At 43.1% G+C, this 25,620-nt stretch overlaps 1 protein-coding gene across 2 annotated transcripts; it reads right to left on the reverse strand.

Moving 5' to 3' along the window:
• Window positions 1-5,562: 5,562 nt before the first annotated feature.
• prkci (protein kinase C, iota) lies at window positions 5,563-23,012 on the reverse strand. 2 transcript variants are annotated; one of them, XM_080837831.1, is made up of 18 exons: window positions 22,912-23,012; window positions 17,591-17,712; window positions 16,782-16,871; window positions 14,916-14,966; window positions 14,548-14,633; window positions 14,075-14,212; window positions 13,022-13,079; window positions 12,295-12,350; window positions 10,995-11,168; window positions 9,725-9,822; window positions 9,112-9,198; window positions 8,467-8,602; window positions 7,750-7,837; window positions 7,365-7,490; window positions 7,149-7,228; window positions 6,947-7,036; window positions 6,026-6,141; window positions 5,563-5,896 (listed from the first exon to the last, which is right to left on the reverse strand). In XM_080837831.1, exons 1-18 carry the CDS (start codon window positions 22,992-22,994, stop codon window positions 5,809-5,811), a joined length of 1,767 nt encoding a protein of 588 aa, XP_080693957.1. In that variant the 5' UTR covers window positions 22,995-23,012; the 3' UTR covers window positions 5,563-5,808. The 2 variants fall into 2 exon arrangements, with proteins under 2 accessions (XP_080693957.1, XP_080693958.1); XM_080837832.1 differs by lacking the exons at window positions 12,295-12,350; window positions 14,548-14,633; window positions 14,916-14,966; ... (1 more) ...; window positions 17,591-17,712; window positions 22,912-23,012 and having other exon boundaries at window positions 14,075-14,098.
• Window positions 23,013-25,620: the final 2,608 nt, after the last annotated feature.

Consider the following 25,620-nt stretch of genomic DNA (forward strand, 5'->3'; position numbering starts at 1 on the left):
CACTAACATACCGCTAACAACCATTTAGCAAAGCTCCCCTGCTAGCTAGCCAACGGCAGTGGTGTTACCACGGGACTCTCGGCGACATCACACAGCCCCTGCAATTAACAACCTACATTTTCCTAAGTGAACTTGAGTGACCATGCTTAACATATACACCATTCGCTAACGTTATTTCGTTTACCCCTTAACCATTGAACAGTTGTTCGCAAAGCAATTTTAGGAGGCTATGACAGACTAAAACAAGCAGATGAGGCTGCTTGATAATTCCTCTCTTGTCGGGGCTATTGAGGACTCGCTAACTAGCGCGCTAGGTATTCACTCTAGTTCTGAGTGAGTGAACCTTGTTTGCTAGCTAGCCAACGCTAGCGTAAAACCCTCTCAAGCGTAGCTTGCTAACTAGTGTTATCCATGTTCTGATTACGCAAAAAAAAAATTGTAAAGAATGCAACAGAGACGTGAAAATGTACTACCCCAAATACTAACTTAAGCGAATAGTAACCGGCATCATTAAACACGAACAGAAAACGACTTGCCTCGAAAAAATGCTCACGTTTCCAGAGCTGGCTTCGTGCGTCTCTTCTCTCAGCCTGACCGACCGTCAACAAGCCGCAGTTAGAAACACAACTACAGACAGTCACAACGTCACGGCTCAAGGCAAAAGGATACGTCACTAAACCCGAATTGGGCATGCCTCGGAAATGGAGTGGGGGTGTCTGTCTCGTAGTCTGGCTCGAGGTCATTTGGCTATGTATACCTGCAGAGCTTACAAAGTATTTCATGATTATTATTAAAGTAATGGTAGTCACCCTCAAAACTTTGCATAATTGTCACCCAAGTAACTATATACCATCGAAATTAAATCACAGTATTTCTTCTCTGTGCTTTTTGTCATCGTTTAACTGAAGCAGTTATTAGTTATTATACTGTTTCTACTATAAAGTTTTTTTTATTTATTTTTCAAATTTTGTAAAAAAAATAAATAGGAAAAGCGTTTACTTTGTGGTTCCTATTCCTATTATTAGGGACATAATTTACTTGTTTTAAGCCAAATTCTGGGGCTCATAAATTCATAAATGTATGTTAAAACCTGTTTTTTGTTTTCATTCAAAATTGTATTTGTCTATTTTAAAACATTCCTCAAACCCTTTAGCCATAAATACACGTAAGCCTATGTTCAGTTTTTAACTTTGCGTAGCCTAATCCACTGTCTGTTACCCCTCTTTTCATTCTGTTCATGTTTTTGCTCATCTCTATATTCTGTATGTGCTTGATGTAGGCCTACTTGCTCGCAAAAAAGAGTGTATACCTGCAGAGATAAACAACAACAAAATTGTAGAATTCTATCAGCCATCTATGTCCAGTTTTGATTTGTGTTGAAACTGTTTACTAGCACAAAAAGTTTGATTAGTGGGCTTAATATAACATCTTCTAAATCTCAAAGACATACCAGATCTAACTATAAACTCATAACATAGGCACCTAGTTTTAAAACGTTCAGGACTGGTTCCTACAGACAGTATAAATGTGAAAGAAAATTCACCATTTTACCACAAATAGACGGGGCAATAGGCAGTCAGACAGCTGTATCCGTTTTGATCAAACTGCCTGAGCTTGAACATTTTTATGAATGTCTTTCCTGTTCAGGATGCTTTGACTGTTTAGAATGACTGATGACATCTGATCAATGTGAAAAAACAAGATCATCATCAGTCATAGTGTCACCACTGCAGGAAAAACACAAAATAGACAGTAAGCCTAAACTAAAAGACAACTCTGAAGGGAATAACCCTGAAGTCGGAATGATCCCATATAGTTTTATATACTAAAACTAGCCTATATTTTTTCATTTGGTTGCCTGATTCTGAATAAAAGTGGTGAGTTTACGCACCAGGGATGACACTCATTCCTCCTCCACACATCGTAGCAAAAGACATCACATTTGATAACTAACAGTGTTTACCCCAGTTCCATAAAGCCAGCAGGGTCAGCAGTCACATTGTGAAGACATGAATGGGCAAAAGCACCTGAACACATCATGGCATTGATTTTCCCACCTTCCACTTTTTGGTAATAAAAATCCCTTTGTGTTAGGTGGGGTAATCCTTTGTCCAATGCTAATTAAAGCTTGCCCTCTGAGTTGTTATACCTAGTGGTCAGGAGTGAAAGTGAGTAGTGTATGGGGGATTGGATATAAACATCAATGAGATGAGCTGTTTGTCTGGGGCCTAACTCTATTACTGCCTGTCAGATCAGGCACTAAACAGTCCCCTGAGGGTTGGGGCTTGCAAGGAAATCTTTAGAGATATATCACCAGACAAGACAAATTTACACTTATAGCATCATAAATATGAGATAGTCATAGCCCATACAAAAAAATCCAGTGGGCTAAACCATTTAGTACAGACAGAACACAATTTCAATAGTTTACTTCACTATCAATATGGTGTCTACAGTATATATCATTTTGGCTCCACCCTTGGTAAATCACTGACTTACTGTCCACACAGCACAGAAAGATAAGGTTTGTGCAAAATTAAGAGATGAATGAACATTTTAAACAAGATCTATCTCTATTCTTACCATGTTCAACACTATCTCCATTATACCACATTTGAACCATAGACACTGAAAAGTAAAACAGAAATTGCCAATTTACAACATGTATCTCTTCAAGTAACCTGCCATTTTTACACATCATTAATAATACAAGGTGATTCCTGGCTCTTCAGAGGGCACATTGTCTCTGCAGTGGTTTGGAACCAGGAAAACTCTTGCTCCACTGAGATCAGTGTCAATTCAGCAATGCCACACACCTAACAAGGGAGACGCAGCCTGACGCACAGCCACTTCCAGCACTAATTATCACAGATTGGCCACAATACAGTTCTCGGTCAAAGTCATCCAAGGTGAGTTAGTGTAGTGGCCTAGGGTATATTTCACGGTAGATGGCGGATAGAGGTCCTTAACAAGCCAAGAGAGCCCTCCACCATCTGGTAACCATAGAGTTGAGCTGTAAACGCAGGCAGGGAATTTAATTACGAGCTGCAGCATTGTGTTACAAGCCTTTCCTTTCTCTTCATTGGCTTTTCTCAATGGAACTGGCCCCACCGTTGGCAGGAGTATTGTACAATCTTGACACTAGTCAATAATATTGGGGTTACAAGTGGAGTGGTATTTAAAATGTTCTTTTTTGCCCCATTTTACCTCAATTCTGAGCCTTTCTATACCTGAACACAGATTCTAAGAAGATTTCTCAAGACAGCCTTCAGGCATAAACAGCTCCTCATGTATTTCAACAGGACCGTCTGGCTGGGAGCTTCAAGTGCCTTTACGAGAGCCAGCTTCCCAAAGGCTCATGGGTCTAAAGTTACATGGAGACATGAATGCCAGTTCCTTTTGTTTAGTCTAGGCTGATTCTCTACAGCACCCCAGCAGAAGACTGGAACACTTACGCTGGCTAACAAAACAAAACACGCATGGTTGGCATGGAGACCAGCACTCACAGTCCAATGGGATCATTAGTGAAATGGAAAGGGAAAAGGAACAGTGTAAAGTAATATGAGGTCATTTTAATTCTTCAGCAGACAAGAACCCTATTTTGTGCCATATAAAGATGGCTGTAATAAATCCAAATATATTGTTTTTTTTAATTCATTTTTAATAATGAACACCAGCCGAGAAGTAGTCTTCTTTTTTATTTTGAATATCATTTCTGCTTCAGACAGACATTTCACTGAATAACAAAATAGGAAATTGAAGTGGTGGCGCAGTCATCTGTAGACATCATCTCAACACAAAGTTTTCAGTAACCTTTAGCTCTCAACCATATTTGCACAAACTCCCTCCCATGATTGAACAGGATTTTTCACTTAAATACTTCAACTAAATCTTGAGAGTTAAAAATAAATTCATTAAGTCAATAATGTGCTTTTCACAGAGTGCTTCACCTGAAGACAGACAAATGGAAAAAAAACTAGCAAATGGCCTTTGAGTTTTGTGTATTACCACCATCCTCTCCTAATACTTTGTTTTATGCCCACAGTTGCTGGCTGGTGCACCAATCACTCCAGGAATGTCAGAAGGGCTCTGAATAATCGAATCATTTCTAACACAAGGGTGCCAATGAGTCCGTCGCACTGGGGAACCAGCGTGAGCATATACAGGCGTGTGAACGCCAGCCCGGCGTGGAATGAGGGAGGGAGTGTGTATTTGTGTGCATGTGAGCGTCTCCACAGATCGGTACGTTTACCAGTGTTTGGTCATTGATCTTTTAAAGGCCTGCTGAAATTGTAAGGTCAGCTCATTATCATTTAGATAAAAAGAAGAAAAAAAAACATACAGGTTGTTTAAAAACAAAAACAACAAATCCAAAGCATCGTGTCAGGTGAGTGTAACAGAGAGGGGTGGGGCTCAGTGTGAGAGTAGGGTGTTGGAAAGGGTGTGTGAGGAAGGGTGTGTGTATAGTTCGGGGGTCGGGCAAGAGATATCCCAGAAGAAAGCACACATCTGACATTGTGTCAAGAACAAACATCTTCAATAGCTTTCTTTTCTTCAGTTATTTAACAGTAATTTATGACAAAATGACAAAAAAAATAGACCAATAGTGGTGATCATACAAAAATAAAACATAGAAAGAACAGAGCAACCAAAAAACAATATCAGAAAGGCAATGAAAAGACTTAAAATATATAAAAAAAAAAATTCAAGGATCTCTATGATTAATCTTGAAACGGCACAACGTTCTACAGTTTACATCTACCAAGAGTACCACCAAGGACGTCCTGTTCTTATCTAGCATTAGATATTTTCTATTTTTGGTCCTGTGTAAAGGTAACGTTGCATGGATGGTCTTTTTCTGTCATAGTTTAGGGGTGGGGGTGGGGGCCTGCATCACAGCACACTCCTCTTTCCTCCCCTCTCCTTTCCTTTCAGAAAAATCTCTCCATTCACAGTTTGTCAGTATTTACATTATTGTTAATGTTTCTGGGCTTTTAATGTAGTTCCCCCCACCAGGTGGCTGTGCTCAGAAGTGGCCCCCCTGCCTTCACTACATCTGCTAACAGACCGTACAGGGGCTCCCTCTCTCTCTGGCACGGACAGGAAGCCTGGCTTTATAAAACACTTTGTACATTTTTCCATACTGCTCTCTCATTAAATAGGCTGAGGGAGGGAAAAAAATAAATGACATTGAAGGTTAAGCGTAAACAAAGGCTAGTGTTGTTGTTTTTTTTCTGCATTTCCCCCCTGCGTGAAGCAGTCGTGGCTGTAGAAGAGGTAATTAAGAGTGTTCAAAACATGCCCTTTGTGAACAGTGTTACTCTTAGTATTTCATTTAAAGGGCCCTGCCAACTTCACTACATGTTCACTCGCTTTCTTACAGATATGTACACATAAAATCTTCGTCATCACACCAGCGGTACGGGAGCCGGGGGAAGAGACAACTGTGCTTCCTCCTGTCCACCCCACTCGTCGCCACTGACCTTTAGCCCATAAACGGCCCTTGAGAGATGGCACCGATAAATACGCTGATATCAGTGCGGCTTTACATGATACAAAAATAATTAAGAGACAGACAAAAACAAAGAGTAGACTTAAGGACTAGTGGTTATAAATGGCAGAGTGAGATTGGTTTGGCAATTAGCGTCTCGGAGCACACAGCGGCTTCGTCAGCAGTAGGATGAAGATCATCTGGGTTTTGTTTGGTTTAGTGTTTGTACGCGTGTTCGCAGGTATGTCGGTGCACATTTAACCATGCAGTGTTGAACGAAAGGCAACCGGGCAGCCGAGAGTGGCGTTTACAGGCGCTCACACGCACTCTTCGGCTGACATCAGGAGAGGGTTGATATACTCGAAGCCCTCAAACTCAGACTGGTCAATTTTCTTTACGGCGTCACTGAGAAAGAAAAACAAATTAACAACATAAGAAATGCATCAAATATGACTGTGTCTTTATATAACCAACCGTAATTGTAAAGTCACAAATCAGTCACGAATGTCTATGGTGATTAGTGAGGGCACTTACTCATCATCTGGAGTCAGCTGAATGGGCTCATTGGTGAACTGGACATCAAAGTTATCCAGTCCGAACTCGCCAGAAATGTTGGGCTTAAATGGTGGCACTACTTGTTTCTGCTCCATCTGAAATGAGAGAGTCAAGTTTCAAAAAGGAATCAGATAACTGACCAATATAGTTCTGATAATATAACTGTAATGTAATAGTATCATTTCTATAGTTTCTAAAATAATTGTTTCAACCAGCCAGTTTTCCTTTAAACGGTACTTGCGATATTAAACGTAGTGTTCCATTATATCACATCACTAACTAATACACCAAAAAAGCGCCTAGACAATGAGGATATTCATCAATAAGACCCATAATCTAACCTACATTACTACATCAGAGTCCTTTGCTACACCATTTTGTGTGAAGTGAGCAGACTACTCAATAAGGTCAGAGCTTACTCCCCCTGCAGGAGGGCTAGGGAAGTGCACTCCAGCTGTCTGAGAGGAAAGTGTAATCTGACCCAACCAGACAGACAGTCTGACCGCCACTTCCCTCCCTCCCTCCCTCGTGCCGCTCTCCCAGACCAAACAGGGATAAAAGGTCACAGCAATCCTCTGCGGTCTCTCTCTCTCTCAATCCCACAGAACAACCTGTTTAGGCTGGCTAGGGAGAGCGATAATGTTCCAGCATCATGCAGACATCCAGGGTGAAGACAACCACTGCAAGCTGATGCACTTTCCTTTGACTTTCACCTTGTTTAGAGCTATGTATTGGACACTAAATATCACTGTGAAGAAAGGTATGGTGTGTGTCATTCCTGAGTAGTTTAGCTCAGGTCTGTGGCCCAGTTTTCGGTCATCACCGCCATTTCACACTAGCAGAATCCATTAACCTACATTATGAAGCCACTGTGTCAGTAGTATGATAACTTCGACTCACAAGGTCCCAGTCTACGTTTCTGAAGAAGGGGTGGCCCATGATGTCAGCAAAGCCCGTCTGAGGGTGGCAGCCTAGGCGCTCCTTGGGATCCTGAGGCGAGACAAATAACAGGATGGTTGGGGTGACCGTCGCATGATTCCTAAAGGGCTTTTTGTCAGACAACTGAGCACCAACTGAGAGCCTGTGCCTCACTCCTGCCTACCTTGTTCAGGAAGCCTTTTAGGACGCTGGCAGCCTTGACCGATAACGAGCGAGGGATACGGATCTGTTTCTCCAATATAACTGGACAAATGCAGAAGGCAGAGGGGATAAGCTACAGCATCAAACAGCCACGGGAACATCAGGAAATAGAAACAGTAGTAAAATTGACATACGATTAAACAGTGGTAGACAGAGGTAATTTAGGAGGATGTGCTACCTTGGAAAAGATAGTCTTCTGTGTTTTGATCAGGGTTGTCCGAGCTGCCCACAATATCAAAAGGTGACCTTCCAGCCATCATTTCAAACATGAGAACTCCAAGAGCCCACCAGTCTACACTGAAGCCTGTGTAAACACAAGCAACACACAACAAAAATATATATTATTTCAGACACTCATGACATGCAAAGTTACACAATCTGTGACTGTGCTGCTAATGAACAGGTTCTTCGGACATCACACTGGCTGGTCTGTCCTTAAATTGTTATGCAGTTCGAAGAACCAGAATGTAAACAATGAAATGCACATTCATGCCCTACGACATGCCCTAGATGCTAATCAGAAGCGTGTGTGTGTGTGTGTGTGTGTGTGTGTGTATGTTTACCGTAGTCTTCTCCCCTTAAGATTTCAGGGGCGATGTAGTTGGGGGTCCCACAGAAGGTGCTGGTCGTGTCTCCTGGCCTCAACCCCTCCTGTAATAATAAAATCAATTAGTGAGATAAGTCATTAGTGACACAGCAAACATCCACGGTCATATTGCGGTCATCCACGGTCATACATACATCCACGGCTGCGGACCGAATAATGTCATGCCTTGCTCATAAAGGTCTTCATTTCAGTCAAAGTTTAAGCAGGTCTTAATTTACTTATCTTTTGATGTACATGTCTGAAATATTGAAGTATTTAACAAAATGTCAGTTGGGTTGTGTGACTTTTGGTAGATTACTTAATACGGTAAAAACTAGTGCAAAGCAGTACATTTCGGACATCAAATGTGTCCTGGTTTCTAACTTTATTTGTGGCCCTGGAAACTCTGTACGTTTAATGTTTTCTTTAAAGTGGCAAAGGGAACTACCCATCAACAGTGAGTCACTAGAGGGGTCATCCTACGTTCATACGAAAGTTTATGAAGGGTGACTCACACAAGGAACAAGCAGCAACAACCAAAAAAGCTACAGGTTTTCCAGGGTCAACCACTATATGCACCGTTCACACGTTTACCAAACCACCCACACCCACCTTCCGCAGAAACATACAGTATATAGGCAAAGACCAAATCTCAGTTCCTGTTCCATGCATCTGAATCCACACCCCCACCAACCTTGCACATGCCGTAGTCAGTGAGTTTGATGTGTCCCTCAGATTCTAGTAGCACGTTGTCAAGTTTCAGGTCTCTGTAGATGATGCCACGCTCATGGAGGTAATTTAAGGCCAAGCTGATTTCTGCTGAGTAAAATCTGTTTGGGCGGGGGGGGTGGGGGGGTGGGGGGGGGGAAGGGTTCCATCATATTTTACTCCACAACATCCAACAGTCTAAAAGCACTGGCCACACACACACAGATGCACTTCCAACACCACATAAATTACCCAAAACACAAACCACAGGTGCATTTACATTAAGTGCACTACACAAGAACACATTCCTATCATTTCACATTCCTCCTGATACATTTCTGTACATTTCACGCATACATTTTTTAAAAACATGGTATCCTCTATCTGCTCTCCAAAGAGTGCGTACTATGAAAGTAAAAAAAAAAAAAAAAAAAAAAAAACATTTTAGCTAGTCCACCTCTAACATTCTGCTGAGCACAGCGGGGCTGCCAAGATCATTACGTGAGCACAGGGCAGTCGTGTACGATGAGCACAGAGGATGCAAGGACAGGTTCATCCATCACAGAGGGGGGTGTGCCAGTGCTCAGCGGGCTAGGGGGTGGGGTTTCTGGCGATGCGAGAGTACACTCACCTGGCGTGCTCCTCAGGGAGTTTGCGCTGCCGCTGCATGTGGAACATCAGGTCACCGCCGTTCACGTACTCAATCACGAAGAAGAGCCTAGCAAATGCACAGCACCACATTAGATCAGTGGGGAGAATCCACACTGCTGCATTCCTTGTTTAAAACAGGAATAGCTGTAGCTACTCCTATTACTTTGAAGTCAGTTACTATGCTAAAAACATTTCTTTAACAGGACATAGGCATTTATAGACATGACATGATGTAGGGAATGCAGGCCCATATATTATTATGTATTGACATGCACATTTTACATGGTTTGCAAACCGTAAATGGCTACGCTCACACACACACACACACACACACACACACACACACACACACACACACACACACACACACACACACACGAGTATGGAGTATGTGAGCTAACAATACAATGTGCGGCTATTAAATAATGAGACTAATAAATAAACTGAAACTGAAATGAACTGAAATGAATTAAACTTGTAGAACTCGCACATACTCGTAATAACAATCTGGTTATTTAATGGCCACACCGGGTACACAGGTTCCTGGTCTCCTCAGAAACGATAGTGTGTCTGCCTGAAAGTGTTATACAGACCTGCTCTCCGTCTGGAAACAAGAATGCAGTCCCACGAGAAAGGGGTGGTTGGAGGCCTGTTCAAAGACATGCTTCTCTGTCTGGACCCAGTCAATGTCCTGGAGCAGTCAGGGAGGAACACACACAGCAAAACACAGTCAGGAGGACGACATTCATGTGAGCACTAAAGACTACAGGAGAGGCAAATGAGGAAAAAATGGGCCATTTTGTGTCTGTGAACATCCTATAATTTAATTACGCATGCAGTTACTGTCAACATAATACTACATTTAAAATAAAAAATGTCCCAGTTGAATCACAGTTGACCAGTTATGTGCACACTAGCATTAGACTTGGTTGCATTGGTCTCTGGCCGGCTTGACCACACAAGCAGGCAGGTGCTGACCTGCCTCTTTCCATTCATCAATCAGTCTACATGCTGGGGATCAACAGGAGGAGCTCACATCCCCTGGCACCTCAAGTTCTGCCAAGTTCACTGCACTGTCTAAGGAAAGGTCTTTCAGATGATACACATACTGTAATCCTGTTCTTCCCTGTTTCTCTGTCTCCCTGGCAAACCCCCCAAAAAATCAATACAAGCCCCCTAAATACAAAAAAATACACAATTTGTCACAAAGTCATTTAAAAAATATATCTGTCTATGTTTCATATAACTAATGATGCATAATGGCTTAGTGTCTGGGACTTTCCTGTACTTTTCAGTAAAAGGGAACCCCAAATACTGGGATGATATACTAAATACAGTATCCTGATTAGGTCAACGTATATAATGAAATAGAAGTCAAGAGTTGTGACATAGCCATCATTCTAGCCCTTTGTAAGAAAATGGGTCACATCTGCCTCAGATAAACATAGAGTTGTCAAAGGCCAGTTGTGCAGGTAGTCTGGATTTGAGGACAGCACAGAGTTTTGCTTTAAAATCATAACACATTTAAGTCAATATCAAAAGGTATGTAACATCAGCATACAAGTCATCAAAACACAACAGTGTAAGTGCATGAGAGTGTGTGTGTGTGTATGTGTGTGTGTCTCTGTGTGTGTGTGTGTGTATGTATGTGTATGTGAGTGTTCGCACTTACACCGATTCTGTAAACCTGGCATGCTTAATAATGTATGCTTTTCGTCTAATTTGGTTTACTGTGCTTGATGGGTGTGTCTCAAAAGGTGTATCAGAATGCGTGTGCTTGTGCATGTGCATCCTCCCGTAAGATGTCTGCATGTCTGTGCTGTACGTGTCTGCACATAATGACTGGGGGCACCCGAGTCTCACCTCATCGTCGTTGACCAGCTCCTTCTTCACCACCTTCATGGCGTATATGCGTTCCGTCTTCTTCAGTCGCACTAGCAGCACTTTGGCGTAGCTGCCCCGACCAATCACGCGCAGCAGGTCAAAGTCTATCAGACCCAGACTGGACGTGCTCTTCCCTGCATCCCTGCTCATCGCCTGCCACACCACAAAGGCACCGGGAGAGGGGAGAGGTGTCAGGGATTGCTTCTGTTCCACACTCTCCTCATTTAATAAACATTCTGACTAAGCAACACTAAACAGCCTCCTTATTCTTCAGTGACTACTGTGCCTATACACATATACATTCATATCTGTGTAAGCCTCTAACAATACTAGTAATCCAATCTGCATCAGACCTTGGTCCCTTTAGTCATTTTTTTTGCATGCATTAACAGCATTACGCAGATGTTCAGCATTCACAACCCGTACACTGCTGTTGTCCCATATCGCCATAACCCCCAATGCTTTCCCCTTTACACTCTCCTCCCTGCCTGCCTACTCTTCCACCTGCCGCCCCCCCATCCCCCCCTCTCCTCTGGAGAGAAACCTCAGCATCTTGGGGTCCCCCAACCAGCTGCTGTGCAGCATCCACTGAGCGGGCCCGTTTATCATGCGTGGATGCCACAGACGGCCCCAGCAGGCCTGTACTACTTCATTAGCACCCAGGAAAGGAAATCAATTATCCTAGAAGGAGCTTGTCTGTCACCGGACCCCCCACCTGCCCCCCTTCCCCTCACCAAATGGCAGAGTCCTAACCCCCACCCAACCACTTCCAAAGAGACTGTTTGAGTGCACACACACTTGCATGACTTTTGATGATCACATTTAGCAGACACTTTTTGCCAATGTGACTTAAAAATCTGCGCAGTGCTTTAAATCAGTAATTGTGCTTCCTGCGTATCGAGCCAATGACCTTGGTGCTGTTAGTACCGTGCTCTACCAGTCAACCTACAGGAAGACAATGGATGACATGTGTCCCTGTGACAGTGTGAAACAAGCCCACAGCAGGCCACAGACGTGCAGTGTCACACTGGGCTTTGGCTACATGCTCACAGCCACTTAAAAACAGCCACATGCAGGCGTCCGATTCTCTTTTGTCCCAACCATCCACAAACACATTAACTTTAGACAGGAGTGATGGTGGGCACAACCAATGACATCTGACCACATCTACACTCAATACATTCCTCTGTGAATAATCCGTCCTGAACAGGGATTGCGTCAGGTCTATAGCTAATGGTGACACAGTGTGGAATGGGAGTGTTGATCTGACCATGCTCACCTCTTTCTCCTCTCCGTCATGATTCAGGCTTTCGTTGGAGTATTTGTGTGGATGGACTAGAAGGAGGAGAGACAGCAGCGAGTCATTTCTTGCCTTCACAAAATGCTTCTCTCTCTCAGTCACCCCCTGTTTCAGTGTCTGCTCTGGTGTGCTGCTGATTCATGTCAATAGATGGACACTCCTGTGCTGACCATGTTTGTGTGTGTGTTTGTGTGTGTGTGTGTGTCAACAGCAACATGATTGAAAACCTGAAGCCTCCGATCTCTGTTCTTAAACTCATACGAAGAATAGCTTGTTTAAATGAAACCTTCCTGTAATTACAGCTCTCTCAAGACAGCCACTTAACATCCCATTTTTAAACGGGTGCTTCAGGAGCGACCAGGTTAAATAAATCAAGGAAATCAATTGAAACCTGAATGACTGGGACAACTGATGTAAGAAAATGATTGCTGGTCCTCTGCATAAATGCTGGGAGTGTTTCCGCACCAGTCTGCAGAGCTGACGCGCTCCAGTCCAGTATGGCTAGAGAGAGCTAATATTCTTTCTTTATTTCTTTCCTCCAATGAATGGTGTGCAGTGGTGGTTTGTGGTTTACAGAGACAAGGAGCAAGCAGGAGCCAGACAGTCAGATCGAGCCTGACCTAGACTACAAGGAACAGCCAGAGCCTGTGTATTAGATTGTGTGTTTGTATGTGTGTGGCATCAGCAACGAAGGGCAGGCACATACCTGGTTTGGGATGGTCTGAGGGGGCTGAGACCTGATCCATGGGAGGCATGATGGGCTCCTAGAGAAGGGCGACACAGAGGGACAAGGTCAGGTCTTCTCCTGAAATACTTACTTTTGCCTGAGGCTTTTTGCTGCCTTTACTACATTTGTATAAGAATGATAGAGCTTAATACTTACAAAGTTACACTTGGACTGGTTGTTGTCATTTGTAACAGGTCAAAACAGTATTAAGTGTGACCAGCTACGTGTCACTACAGTCTAACCATGCTTTTTTCACTAAACAGATGTTTCACCAATTCATAAAACATTATATTCAACACAGTTTAAGAACCATGGATGAGCAGTGACTATCGCTGCCAATAAGGATGTTCATTTGGCTAGTTTGTATCTGTCTGTAAGTTGAAAGCTTAGGCTAATTACACCAATATGGCAACATAAAAACTTATTTTTTTACATGGATACAGCCACCGAAGCTGAATATCATAATTGTTGTGAAAAAATATACCATTTCTAGAATGTCATGCTAGCAGGTGCAGCTCATCGTACTTAATTTGGTTTTGAACTGAAGTTAACCAAGTCTCCCTCTATAGAGCCGACATATGTCCTTTTCTGATGCCTGTCAAAAGTAGATGTGCTCCTGTGCTGGTCAACTCTGCAACATTACAATGCAGCTGATGACCCTCTTAGCAGGGGTGAAATTACAGCAAAGAGATGTACTCACTCTTTAGCCTACTCCATAGATCTAGAACAGAGATGTTCTCACTCTATAGCCTAGTCCATAGATCCAGAAATAACCTTTCTTTCTATGCTGATTGAACTAGTTAATGCATGCAAAAATGTGCTTAATGACATAGCTAACTAATCAACTATCACATTAGTTGTTCTCTATTTTATAGTATATAGCATATTTTTGTTGTTTCATTGTTGCAGTCCTAGTCTGTATATCTACAGATACAGCTTCTTCAGGATGTAAGGTTTTCAAGCTTTCTGTCCTGCCCTTATTCATAGCTGTTATTAATGTAACCTCATCATGAGCAATTAGGCTGAGCTCACCTGGATCATCTGCCTGCCGCACTCCACCGTCACCATCTTGTGGCACTTCTTGTGGACCAGTAGCTTGCAGTTGACACACTTGTAGCCCTGTCGGCCCAGGCCCCAGATGCGGTCTGTGCAGATGGCGCAGTGTGCACGCTGCCAACAGAGAGGGAGACAAATATCCAGTCAGTCCACTGGCACAAGGTCGCACACACACATAGAAAACTGAAAGAGACGTGGACAAACGCGTGCACACACACACACACCTTGGCCACTTCGAAAATCCCAGAGCTGAATAAATATTTTATTAGCCCTTGTAATTACTCTAAACACAATCAATGTTCAAGTACCCACTTTAACAAAAGGATTTTACTTCTAATTGCTCTAAACGGTCAGGCAGTTTTACATAATTGATTAGCAGTGAAAGTGGTTTCGGATGTTGTAGGAGGAGCGTGTGGATGTGTGTGTGTTCGTGGTGTGTGGTTCCTGACCCGATTGAAGCGTTTGGCCTGGAAGGCGTGCCCGTTGGCATAGTAGAGCTTCCTCCAGCGGCGGGCCCCACGCCGGTATATGGATTCTGATGGAAGGGAGGGACAAGGCAGGTCACTCTCCGAGTACCAAAGACCAATGCGCACATAAACACCCAATCCAGCCCCAATAAGCCTCACCACTAGCAAGGCACTCAGAAACAATCATCCAGCCATTATGGCTCCATTTACTGGGCTGGGTTCTCCGCAGCAGCCTGCATCTCCAGCCTCACTATTGCAGGCCTACTACTGCATGAGTCTCATGAGTCTCACTGCATGAGAGGCAAGAGGGGAGGTGGTGGGGGAGGGTGGAGTATGGGGAGAGCACTTACTGTCTTCTCCAGGGCAAGGCATGCCAGGCTTCTCAGGAATACAGGGAAACACTGCAGAGAGAGAAAGACAACAGACAAACCCTTTAGATGTGCTTCAAAGCATCTCTATCACAAACATGCGCGGCTCACACAGAGACTCACTTATAGACATGCATGTGCATGTACTTGTGTGTGTGTGTGTGTGTGTGTGTGAGTGGGTTGGTGTGTGTGTGTGTGAGAGAGTGACGGAGTTGGTGTGTGTGTGTGTGTGTGTGTGTGTGTGTGGTTAGGGCGCACAGACTGCTGCTGTCAATAATTGAAGGGGGATCTCTCCTCACACGTCAGCTCACTTCATCACTCTCTAAATTACCGGAGAGCTCTTCACACAGGACACGGTCGCGTTAGCCTCTTCACCCCTCACCATCCATCACTTACGCTCACACCTTGATTGGCTGACGTGAGGGAAGCCAGCTCAAAGCCAGATGCATGCAGGGAATGAAGCTAATGATGCAGATCTAAATGGCAACAAATCAAATCCACACGGAATGTGTTGGACTATCAAAGCGCTAACCATCAACAGGAAGCTCATTCCCGGCGATTTCCTGCAGATCTTAACAGTATAGAAAAATGATCAGGGTAAACGAAGAGAAGGTGTCTTTTCCAAGGTTCTTTTGTTTTTAGTTTAGACGCTTCACAACTGTGTTGTACATGTTTACACTAAACCTCTTTGAGTTACACACAAAAAGCAGCATCTTCAGGAGGTAAAACGACTAGTACTTCGTCTTTGGAGTAAAAGCCTCCACTCCTGCAGGATTACTTGCTGAAGCCAGTGCAAAAGAGGAATAATTTTGATTGCAGATTGCGGGCAGGAAGAAACTGATGCATGTGTGGGAGCAAGAGAAATATATGAATGGTATTTGTGTTTGCATGAGAGCAGAAAAAAATAACCAATATTTTACATAAACAGGTGTATACATAAGGTTTCTTTTCTTTCCGTTTAACATCCAGCTAAGATTTTGCCGGCAGGTGAAGTACAAAACATGAAAGATACAGGCGTGAGCGAGACAAAATATATATTTTTTTTGTGGGAGAGGGAATGAAAAATCCATCCTGTGCAGGCGACTACACACCTAATTACTGGGATTTCGTTCTGTTGTGCAGTGTTGCTTAGCCTTGTGTGTGTATGAATGCATGTCTGCTGTGAAACATTTGGTGAAACCCGCTGCATTATTCACAGAGACGTGAGGTGGGGTCGTGCGAGACAGACTCTGCCTTTCCGGATCAGAGCAAGAGTGACTCATACAGGCTCAACAAGAACACGGCATCAACATTCTCCACACACAAGTCGTCCAATGACCTGCTCCTGGAGGTATTTGGAGGGGGGAAAAAACCCACTTTACTTACATTTGTTTCAAGACCGACAATTTAGTTTGTGCGCCACAAAATATGTCGTGACCAAGATGTAAGTGTTCACGATATACTTCAACTGTCAACTTCTTAGTCTACTTCTGCTTCAGCTAACGGTGTCCCATGTAACTCAAAAGGCTTTTCATCATTCCATAACACGATGTTGCAGAGCACTCAGATTTAGTGTAATGCTTATTGTCTCATGTTCTTAATTAGATATTTTCCAAAATGTTGCTTAATATCTTTGCAAAAGTGGGTAATGCAGTTTATGTTTAAGACTTTTTCACCAATGTAATGCCGCTGTAAAAGAACAGAGGCAATGTCAACATGTTTTTTCTCACAGGAATAACTGAAATATAAGGTGGACCAAAATCACCAAGCATAACACATCCACCAGTCTTCTACATGGAACATCATTCCCCTCCCCTTTCCCCATTTAATTCCCCATGTCTAAGACGGCCCATCCTGAGCCCACCTCACCGTGAATAATCAGCTCGGAGTCTTTGTTGAGCTCGTAGAGACGCAGGGCTTCCTCCAGCTCCAGCTGAGATGACACAGTGCACGGGTCCCCTGCAAGAGCACACACACACCCACACACACATACACAACACAGAAACCACCATTAGAGATAAGCCACCAAGATATGAAAAACCAGACCCTGTATAGAGCGCATGTGAGGGGCGATGGTGGGGGGTGGTTGTTGTGGAAGTGGAGGGGAGGGACAGGTCATGACCTTGCTGGTGGGGTGGGGGAGAGAGGATGTGATGAGTGACGGCTAGGAGACGGCAGACAGCCTTTCTCTCGTGGTCATGAAGGGGGGGTTGGAGTAGGAAGTTGTTGGGTCAGAGGAAGCCTGAGGCGGAGGGGATGACGGCTAGCAGTCTGATGAAAGGCCCAATGGAAGAGGCCAGTGTGCCCCATTTGAGAAGTCTTATAAGTGCTAGACACACCTTCTCCTGGCCTATCTAAAGTAGAACAGCTGACTTGTTCATTCACATAGGGTCAGCCATTGCTGGAGGCATTTCCCTGCCTTCCCTCTTTTTTTACCTTTAATGCTTCTGTCTCCAATAAACCCAGACCACAGGCACTGGGTCATTTTAAAATTAAGATTAAATCAGGAGGTATCATAAGGAGCTAACACACACATGCGATTGTGAAAGTAGGATAATGAATAAACCCCCCAAACTGTAGAGGTGCACGGTCCTTAGACTCTCAAGATGGATTTGGTGGTGGATGGTGGTGGAAAGAGTGAGTATCGAACAACAACAACAACAAACAAACAAACAAACCTTCCTCGTCGATCCACTTCATTGTGAAGAGCGCGTCGTTGTCCATGGTGCACATGTCTCGCACCTCGTTGTTGAGCCCCTCGTAGGAAATGGAGGGTTCGAAGTGTGTGATCATGATATCCCTGCATGCACAACAAAGCACATCAGTCAGGCACAGGGCTGAACCATAAAAACACACAAACACACACACACACAGACACACACCTTGAAAGTTGTACTTAAATGTTTAATGTTCAAGAACTCTTGTTTTTTTATCATGCTGCTATTAACACAGACATACAAAACACACACTGTAATCACAGGAGCTGGGGGGAAGTCGGTGAACCTAAGGAAAACCTGTCGTACATCAGCCTGCTCAACAATGATTCTCCACTGGCACTAGAGATGCTCTGGGTGACACTGAGCCGCAGCCCCGGAACATAACGGTCTTTTCTGACCAGAAGGGAACATCTAACAGTGGAGATGTTTCTTGAGCAAAGTGATGGTCTTTGCAAAGAGACACTTTCCAACTGACAGCCATGTCACCAGCCAAGTTCTTATGAGTGGATATGTTGACTAGGCTGTGACAACCAGTATCAACAATCCTACTCGCAACAGAATCTTTCAAGCCTTCTGATACTTCACCTTGCACAATATTAACACAGCATTCACTGTATTATTACATAGGTCACTGCCACTGTGCATTAAAAGAAGACCCCATACCAACAAACAGGATGCATTATACAGGCTAGGCTAAACAGTGTGAATCTGGCTGGCCTAAAAATCCTCCGTTTCTCTAAGAATACTCCCCCTCTCTCCCTTCAGGCCTGGCTCCCACTCTCCCAGAACAGGTGCTGTGAATTATTAATGGCCGTGGGAGTCCCTCCATCTTCCACTCACTCACTCACAGGTCTGATGATGCTGCCGGGCCTCAGCTTCCTCCTCCACACACACTCACACACCAGCTCACACTCACACACCAGCTCAAACCCCCTCCCCCCCATACATCACCAGCATGGGTGTACGTAAACTGCCAGACGACGGTCTAACCCAAACTCACGTTCCCTTATAAGTGAATCAAACATGGCAAGTTCAGGAAGAACGGACACAAGGATCAAACTGCTACAGCGTGACTGTTTAGCTGCCATGGGCCATTGTCTCTACCACTCAGCCCACACAGTCTCGCCTTCAGGTGAGGACAGAGTAGCTGCAGAGAAGCTGTTGTAGGTTGGTACCAAGTCCCTGTGCTCACTCTTCATTCAGCATTAAGCATCTCTGTGGGGAGTTTGTTTTCATAAGAGGTGCTACTGGACAGAGAGGAGTTGATTATTATCCTATGCAACAGGAGGAATTTCAAGGATATGTGGATACAACTTCCCCGCCCTGTTGCAAAGAGTACAATTGACAATGACAGTGCTACTATTATGCCACGAGTTAATGAGCTGTCCACTCATAGGGGTTAATGTTTACTCAGAGCCTGAGAGAGACTGGCCGCTGAGTAAAACGTCCTCTTTCTGACGCGTCTAAAGTTACGCACAGTTAACAAATTGCATGAGACGTGATGCTGGTTACAGGCAGAAAATGCAGAGAATGTAGCCTATCCATGGAGATGTGGAAAATAATTGACAGCAAAGACATGCAGAGACTTCTTAATTCAGAGTCCTTAAGGGGTATGACTAACAGAAACTGACTACCAAGCTGACTAACTAGGCTGGTACATTCCTTAGATCTGTTGTCACACCAAACGCACAGCTACTTATCTCACTCTGTCTCACTCGCATTCTCAATTCACACCATGCCTGCCTCTGACTTCAGCCTTGCATCATACGAGTGCCGGCCTGATCCCAGGGCCCTACACACAAACACAAAGCCCTTTTAAAGACTGGATGTGTGGAATCTGGCTGAAACGCCATTAATCTGGCTAGAGAAATTAAACAGGCAGGGAGGTATGAGGGTGTAAGACCCCTGACTTCTAAATCTGCCTCCAAAGCCTTGTTGGCTCCATCTGCTGAGCAGAAGGCCCGTCTTCGCTGGGCCCGGCAATAAGAGGAGGGGGGTGGGACTGGGGGAGAAGGGTGCGCTGGCTCCTGGATGAACCTTGCCTCAGATGCAGCTCTGGGCTGCCCTGACGCTGAGCCAGCACTGCTCTGCAGTGGGATATGACCTCCCTAAGACGCGAGAAAGACAAGCGTCTCCTTCAACTGTCTCTTTCCTAGATCCTGTACCAGCAAAGGTAAAAAACACCTCATCTGAATTTGCCGTTCACTCACACCACACAGACATGGCCCTACAATTAATACACCCACACGTTTGAGTATATGTTCCAAAATGATACCCAGGTCTGAACGGATGTGCTCTGCAGTGAATATCTAACACTCACTGCTTCCTGCAGCACTAAACCACTCTGTACATAACATACATCCTAGCTGTGCTTGGGGGGCTTTTCACTAAGAAAGACTGAATGCTACAATGGCAGAGAAGGAAAGAGGGGAAAATAGAGTGAGAAGCTTCCACAGCATGTCACAAAACCAGCACTATGTGCATTCATGCGCAGAGACACTATTAAAAGACAGGCAGCAAAGGAAAGGGGGGAGAGGGAAAGAGAGAGAGGAGAAAAGAGTGAATAACTCCACTTGCACTCTTTGAGCGGCCTAAAGCACCTCACAATATTGAAGTGCAGACTGAAATAGGCTACTCTCAGATAAAGAGGGAGGGCGGAAGAAAGAGAGAGAGAGAAAAAGAGAGCGAGAGAGAGAGAGAGAGACTCAAAGAAGGAAGGAAATTATTTCCTTGTGCAGAAGGCATTGCTCAGCTCAAAGCCATATGAACACACAGGCCCAAATTGATAGTTTCAGTCTACACCCAGGCTTTTGGTCACAGGATGTTTTAGGAAATGGGAGTATTTTTGTATACAGACGTGTGCTTACTCTGAGAACTGAAAAATGTCCCTCTCACAGAGCTGAAAAGAGTGGAACTGAACAACATACATCCCAAAATAGCCAATATTCAAGAAAGAAATGCAAATTCACTAGTCTCTTTCTTATAGGAAGGGCACAAGCAGTATGATGATCATGAGTGCCAATCATAAAATCAGCCTTCCTACTACAACTCAATTGCTAAAACACAAAAAATGTCTCACAGCATACAGTGAAGCAACAGAAAATGGCGGAGATTTAACCAAATACGGCCAGTTCTTGATGGTCCTGTTAACTGGGCATGCTCTGGCTTCAAAAAGCACCCACTGCGCACACTCTGGCTGCAATTTTGCCAAAATGGACGACCAGTTTTGGCTTCATTTCTTCAGAACATACGTCATACGTGCATGCCTCCATGGTGTCCATGTGGGTTTTTTTTTTTTACGGCCATTGCTTCACCTCCTCAAATGTCAGCACTGATGTCCCAACATGACTATCTGACACTGGTCCTGAAACTGCTCTACCACATTGCCTTTTTAATGAAGACAAATACATCTAGCTATCCTGACTTGAGTCACCATTCACTGCCGGGACGGAGTGAAAACCTCAGGTCTAGGCTATTTCTGCTTTCTATTTTAGCCATTTAGCTCTTCACCACTGTGCAGCCAGGGATTTTGTTGGTATTACTCTGTTTGACTAGAAGGCTGTGAAAAATCCTGATCTGAGTGTAGACAGCAAGGCATACTTTCGTAGGCTTGCCTACAGTTGATCAAGATGCTGATGCCGGGATAAGGAGATGGGCAGGGTCTGCTTACAGGCCCCCACCACTCAAATCAACTGCTGACTTATCTAGCTTATCTAGCAAGACATAGTTTAAATTCTCCTTAATGTCATCACATAAATAACATTTTGATTGGTGCAACACCTGGCAACCCATTGAATACAGTAGGGTGAGGCAAACTGGCAGTGAAACTGGTCTGTCTGGCATCAGGTTGTTGCACTTCAAGCTTTTCAGGTTCTGGACTGGATAACACACACACACACGACACGTCACCCTATCATCCTGTGACTACACCTCTTGTACAACCTATTTCCATTTCACAAGTCATTTAGAGTCCCCCCAGGAGCTTTACTTCCACTACAGTAGGCATCACTTTAACCGAGCCAAATTATCTATCCAGACAGAAGCAATTAGTGCACTATGCTTCACTAACCACAACTAAACGAAAAAGCTAATTTACTGTAATAAATCACAAGGGGTAAAATTAAACTTAGTGAAAAACATGCTGAAAACCATACACAACATCAGTGGAAGACATTACCTGGAAGACTTCTATATTGACATTTCAAATTAAAATCCTGACAGAACTATCGTTCCTGAAATTTGGGAGCATCACGATTCCATTCAAATGTGTTTCAACACTTAACTCATCCTCCAAACTGGGTAAAATTGATATCGACATCTGTCAGAGTCCTATTTCTAACGAGAGGCTGTAATGATTTTCAGGCACAGGTTGGAACGGAGGAAGTCTGCTCTTGATGTGACATAAGCCACCCAAAATCAACCATAACGCTTATTCATACGCCTTATTTTCATATCTATACATATAAACACGGACCTGTGAAATTGTTCACCCCCACCACACCGCCTATGCCATTTCTTCAGGTCTGGTGACGTTAGATGGTATGCTAACCTAAAGAACACTTAAGTATTTTCTAGTTGATCTTAAATGTTTAATGACTAAACACTGTACAGTCCCAGATAAGTAATTCACAATTTAAACCACTTTAATGGTCAAACATTATTGATATGTCTTTCTGTGTCAAACCTGCTAACATTGCATAGCTTTACCAAATGTGGCTACGTTACTATTATGTTTTTGTCAACCATATGCATTACCGTTGTCTTCAACAACCTTCGTTAACAAGCCGAAAAGACAGATAACTTTAGACTGACCTATCTAACTTTATCCACTATCCCAACAGCGTCTACGGCCAACACAGGTAGCGATAGCTATGTAAGTTATGCTAACAACATGACAAGACCCTCCAAGCTAGCTACCTGGCGAAACAACTTAGCAAGCGAACGAGTCTGGTCAACCGTTACAGCAAAGTTATTATTTCAATCGGGGAACTTAACTTTTGTTTTAGAGAAAACATTTTTCGATTTAGTTTGTACGTTAGAGTGCGCAAATCAACATTAAGGCAGTGTTGTTGTTATGATAGCCTACCAAGCTTTACGCTGGCTAACAAGTGAAGTGGTATGGCTAGCTAGCAAGCTCCCGAAGACAGCTAGTATAGTGAAACTGCTAACTTGGCCAGCTAGCTAAATAAACAATCTCCCGAGTTCTCATTTTACGGCACAGTGACTCTAACTACAATCAAGCCTCTAGCCATACATTTAAAAATACATATAACAACCCTTACCCTTTGTAGTAGGCTTTGACCCGGACTTGGTGAGGATTCTCGCCAGGGTGGGACATGGTGCTGTCCCGCAACGTAGGCATCATAAGCTCTCTAGCTAGAATTCGAACTCCACTTCCAGTTAACTATCGTTACCCACAAACGGACTCTACAAACTTATATATTTTCCTTTGGGAATGATCCAAAGGGTAAATATCTTACGTATGAAAATAACGTTAACGTTCTCAGATGAGTGTTGACAACTATATCGCTAAAGTCACGGATTTACCATCAGCTACAGTAAAAGTTTGGCTTATTATCTACAGAAAAACACTCCCTGAATTACTAGGCCTAGTAATGGACCATACCAATAGCGGAATTTGTGGGGGGGGCATACTTCAGATAAAGCGCGAATATTCTTTTCGATATCTTATATTTACCTAAAGCTACTTCCATTTTCACGTACGGTTCTAACAATTATGTTTGTTTGTAGAAAAACTGTAACTGTGGAACCATATTTGCGCCCCCCGCCCTTACATAAAATGTATGACAGCTCAATAACATTCCGATTATACCAAATCTGGAGATGTAGTGTTGAGGGTGAAAAAATGACGGAGACGGGGAGCATGATTTATTTGATTACTTAATGATTATTTCATCCCTCATATAGAAATTATATTTATGCTGAAGAAGATTAGACGACATTTGGATTAATACCAAATATGTATTTGGATTAATAAAATGTAGGCTCTCGTCCAGTTCCTCATGTGTCAATAAACTGCAAAACTATGGGTCATGTGTCATAAAGAAAAGAGGATATTACTGCTTTACAGAGAATTTGTTAAAATTTTAAATTAAAGGGCAGTGCTATTTTTCCCACGACTGCAAGCCCACGTGATGTAGATTCCATGTTTGAGGATGAGGTGATTCAGTGCAATTGGCAATGGAAAAAAATCATCAACATTCTTATTTTGTAATTTTGTCAGTTAAGGCTATTTAACTCTACAATTACCGTCTGCCCACTGCAAGATGTCTTATACATAGAACATTATAACCAGGTAAAGGTTGATGCCTCATCAGCATATCAGCATCAGCAACCAGGCCTTCTTTCACAGAACATGAACTGTTCATAGGAGGCGAAGTGTCATATTTTATTCTATGACAATCTTGATGTGCCAGCCACATTGGGATGCCTATGGTCTAATTGCGAATGTATGGTAGTCAAAATGGTGATTTGACAGCAATATGTCCTTACCTTTGCAACAATCCCTATCAGTTTCGATGGGGGAGGGGAAATTGTCACGGCTTCTGGCCAAAATGCATGTCAAAATGTAAAAAAAAAAAAAAAAAAAAAAAAAAAAGCCCCCCCGGATTATAATATTCTTGATCAATAAATCGTGCGATTCTCTGATTTACATGACGGGCCATTCATGAAGTTGGTTATTTTGATGATAATCATCAATAGTAGGCTACAGAAGGACTGACTGGGCTATCTGTTAAGCAAAAGAGGGAGGTCAAATGCTTTAATAAAATGAGAATTTTAGTGCTCGCTAACATTATTATCGGCAGTGGCAGTTAGGCTATATATAAAGGCTATATGTATATTAAAAAAAAAAAATCCAATATCTAATTTAGTTGATGCTTTTATCGCCTGAACATGCAGGTGAGCGCAGCAGGATCGATCACATCCTGTCTCCCATGAATGAGAAGAAATAAGACTAACACTACGTGTTTTATAAATAAAAAGCAAGGTGATATCATAATCCCATGTACCATAAACGATTACGCTATGTAGCCTACCATGTATTTGTATTGAAGAATATGCAGGATCAGAAGTATTAATTTCCTTCGGCTGCAAGTCTCTGTCAATAGATCCCATGTTATTTAGCATTTTTAATGCTATTTAGGCACATTTTTGTAATGCTTTACGAAAAGTTAAATGATATAGGCCTATCCGCGCAGGCAAAATATTCACATCGCCTTTTTGTTAAGCTATTGCCTAGAAGATCACAGTTTCTCACAAGAATCTAGTTTCTTTCAAAAAAAAAAAAAAAAACACACACACACTATTTGCTTCCGAACTGCCAAAATAAAACTGCCACAAAATATCTGAACTAAAAATGTTGTACAAGGTCCTCCTGCACGAGCTAAGGTCTTGTCTGCGAATTGGTACATTTCGCATGTGCGAGAGTCGCCATTCGCTTGGCACAATTCGCTTCACGCGAGAGTCGCCACTTTGTGAATGAAGCGCGCTTCACTTAGGACGCGAACTACAAACAAATAGCTACACGTAACCTATAAACGTTGTTGAGACTTTTATTAAAGATAACAATAACAAAACAGAGACAAATAGCCACACGGTCAAGCAATGTAATTTATTACGTTCTACGAATCCAACTGATACAAACATGTAGCCTACTGTTCGGGTAGTAATCTACAGCAACTCTTGACTTCTATTGAAAGAGATTTTGAAATCCTCAAAACCTGGTTTGATGTTAATAGATTCTAATTCATGGTCTTTGGAAATCGAAAAAGGAAATAGGTAAGGACATTCAATTAAAAATAAGTGATGCTGAACGAGTGACCGAGATAACATTTCTAGGAGTGGTCATTGACCATAAATTAACATGGAAACCACATGTTTATTATATCAAAGGAAAGATCTCTTAGATGATAGCAATTTTGTACAAATCAAGAAGCATGTTAAACGATAAGGCCTTACATATTATTTAC

Source organism: Sprattus sprattus (genome assembly GCF_963457725.1).
Source record: "Sprattus sprattus genome assembly, chromosome: 4".
Taxonomy (NCBI): Eukaryota; Metazoa; Chordata; class Actinopteri; order Clupeiformes; family Clupeidae; genus Sprattus; species Sprattus sprattus.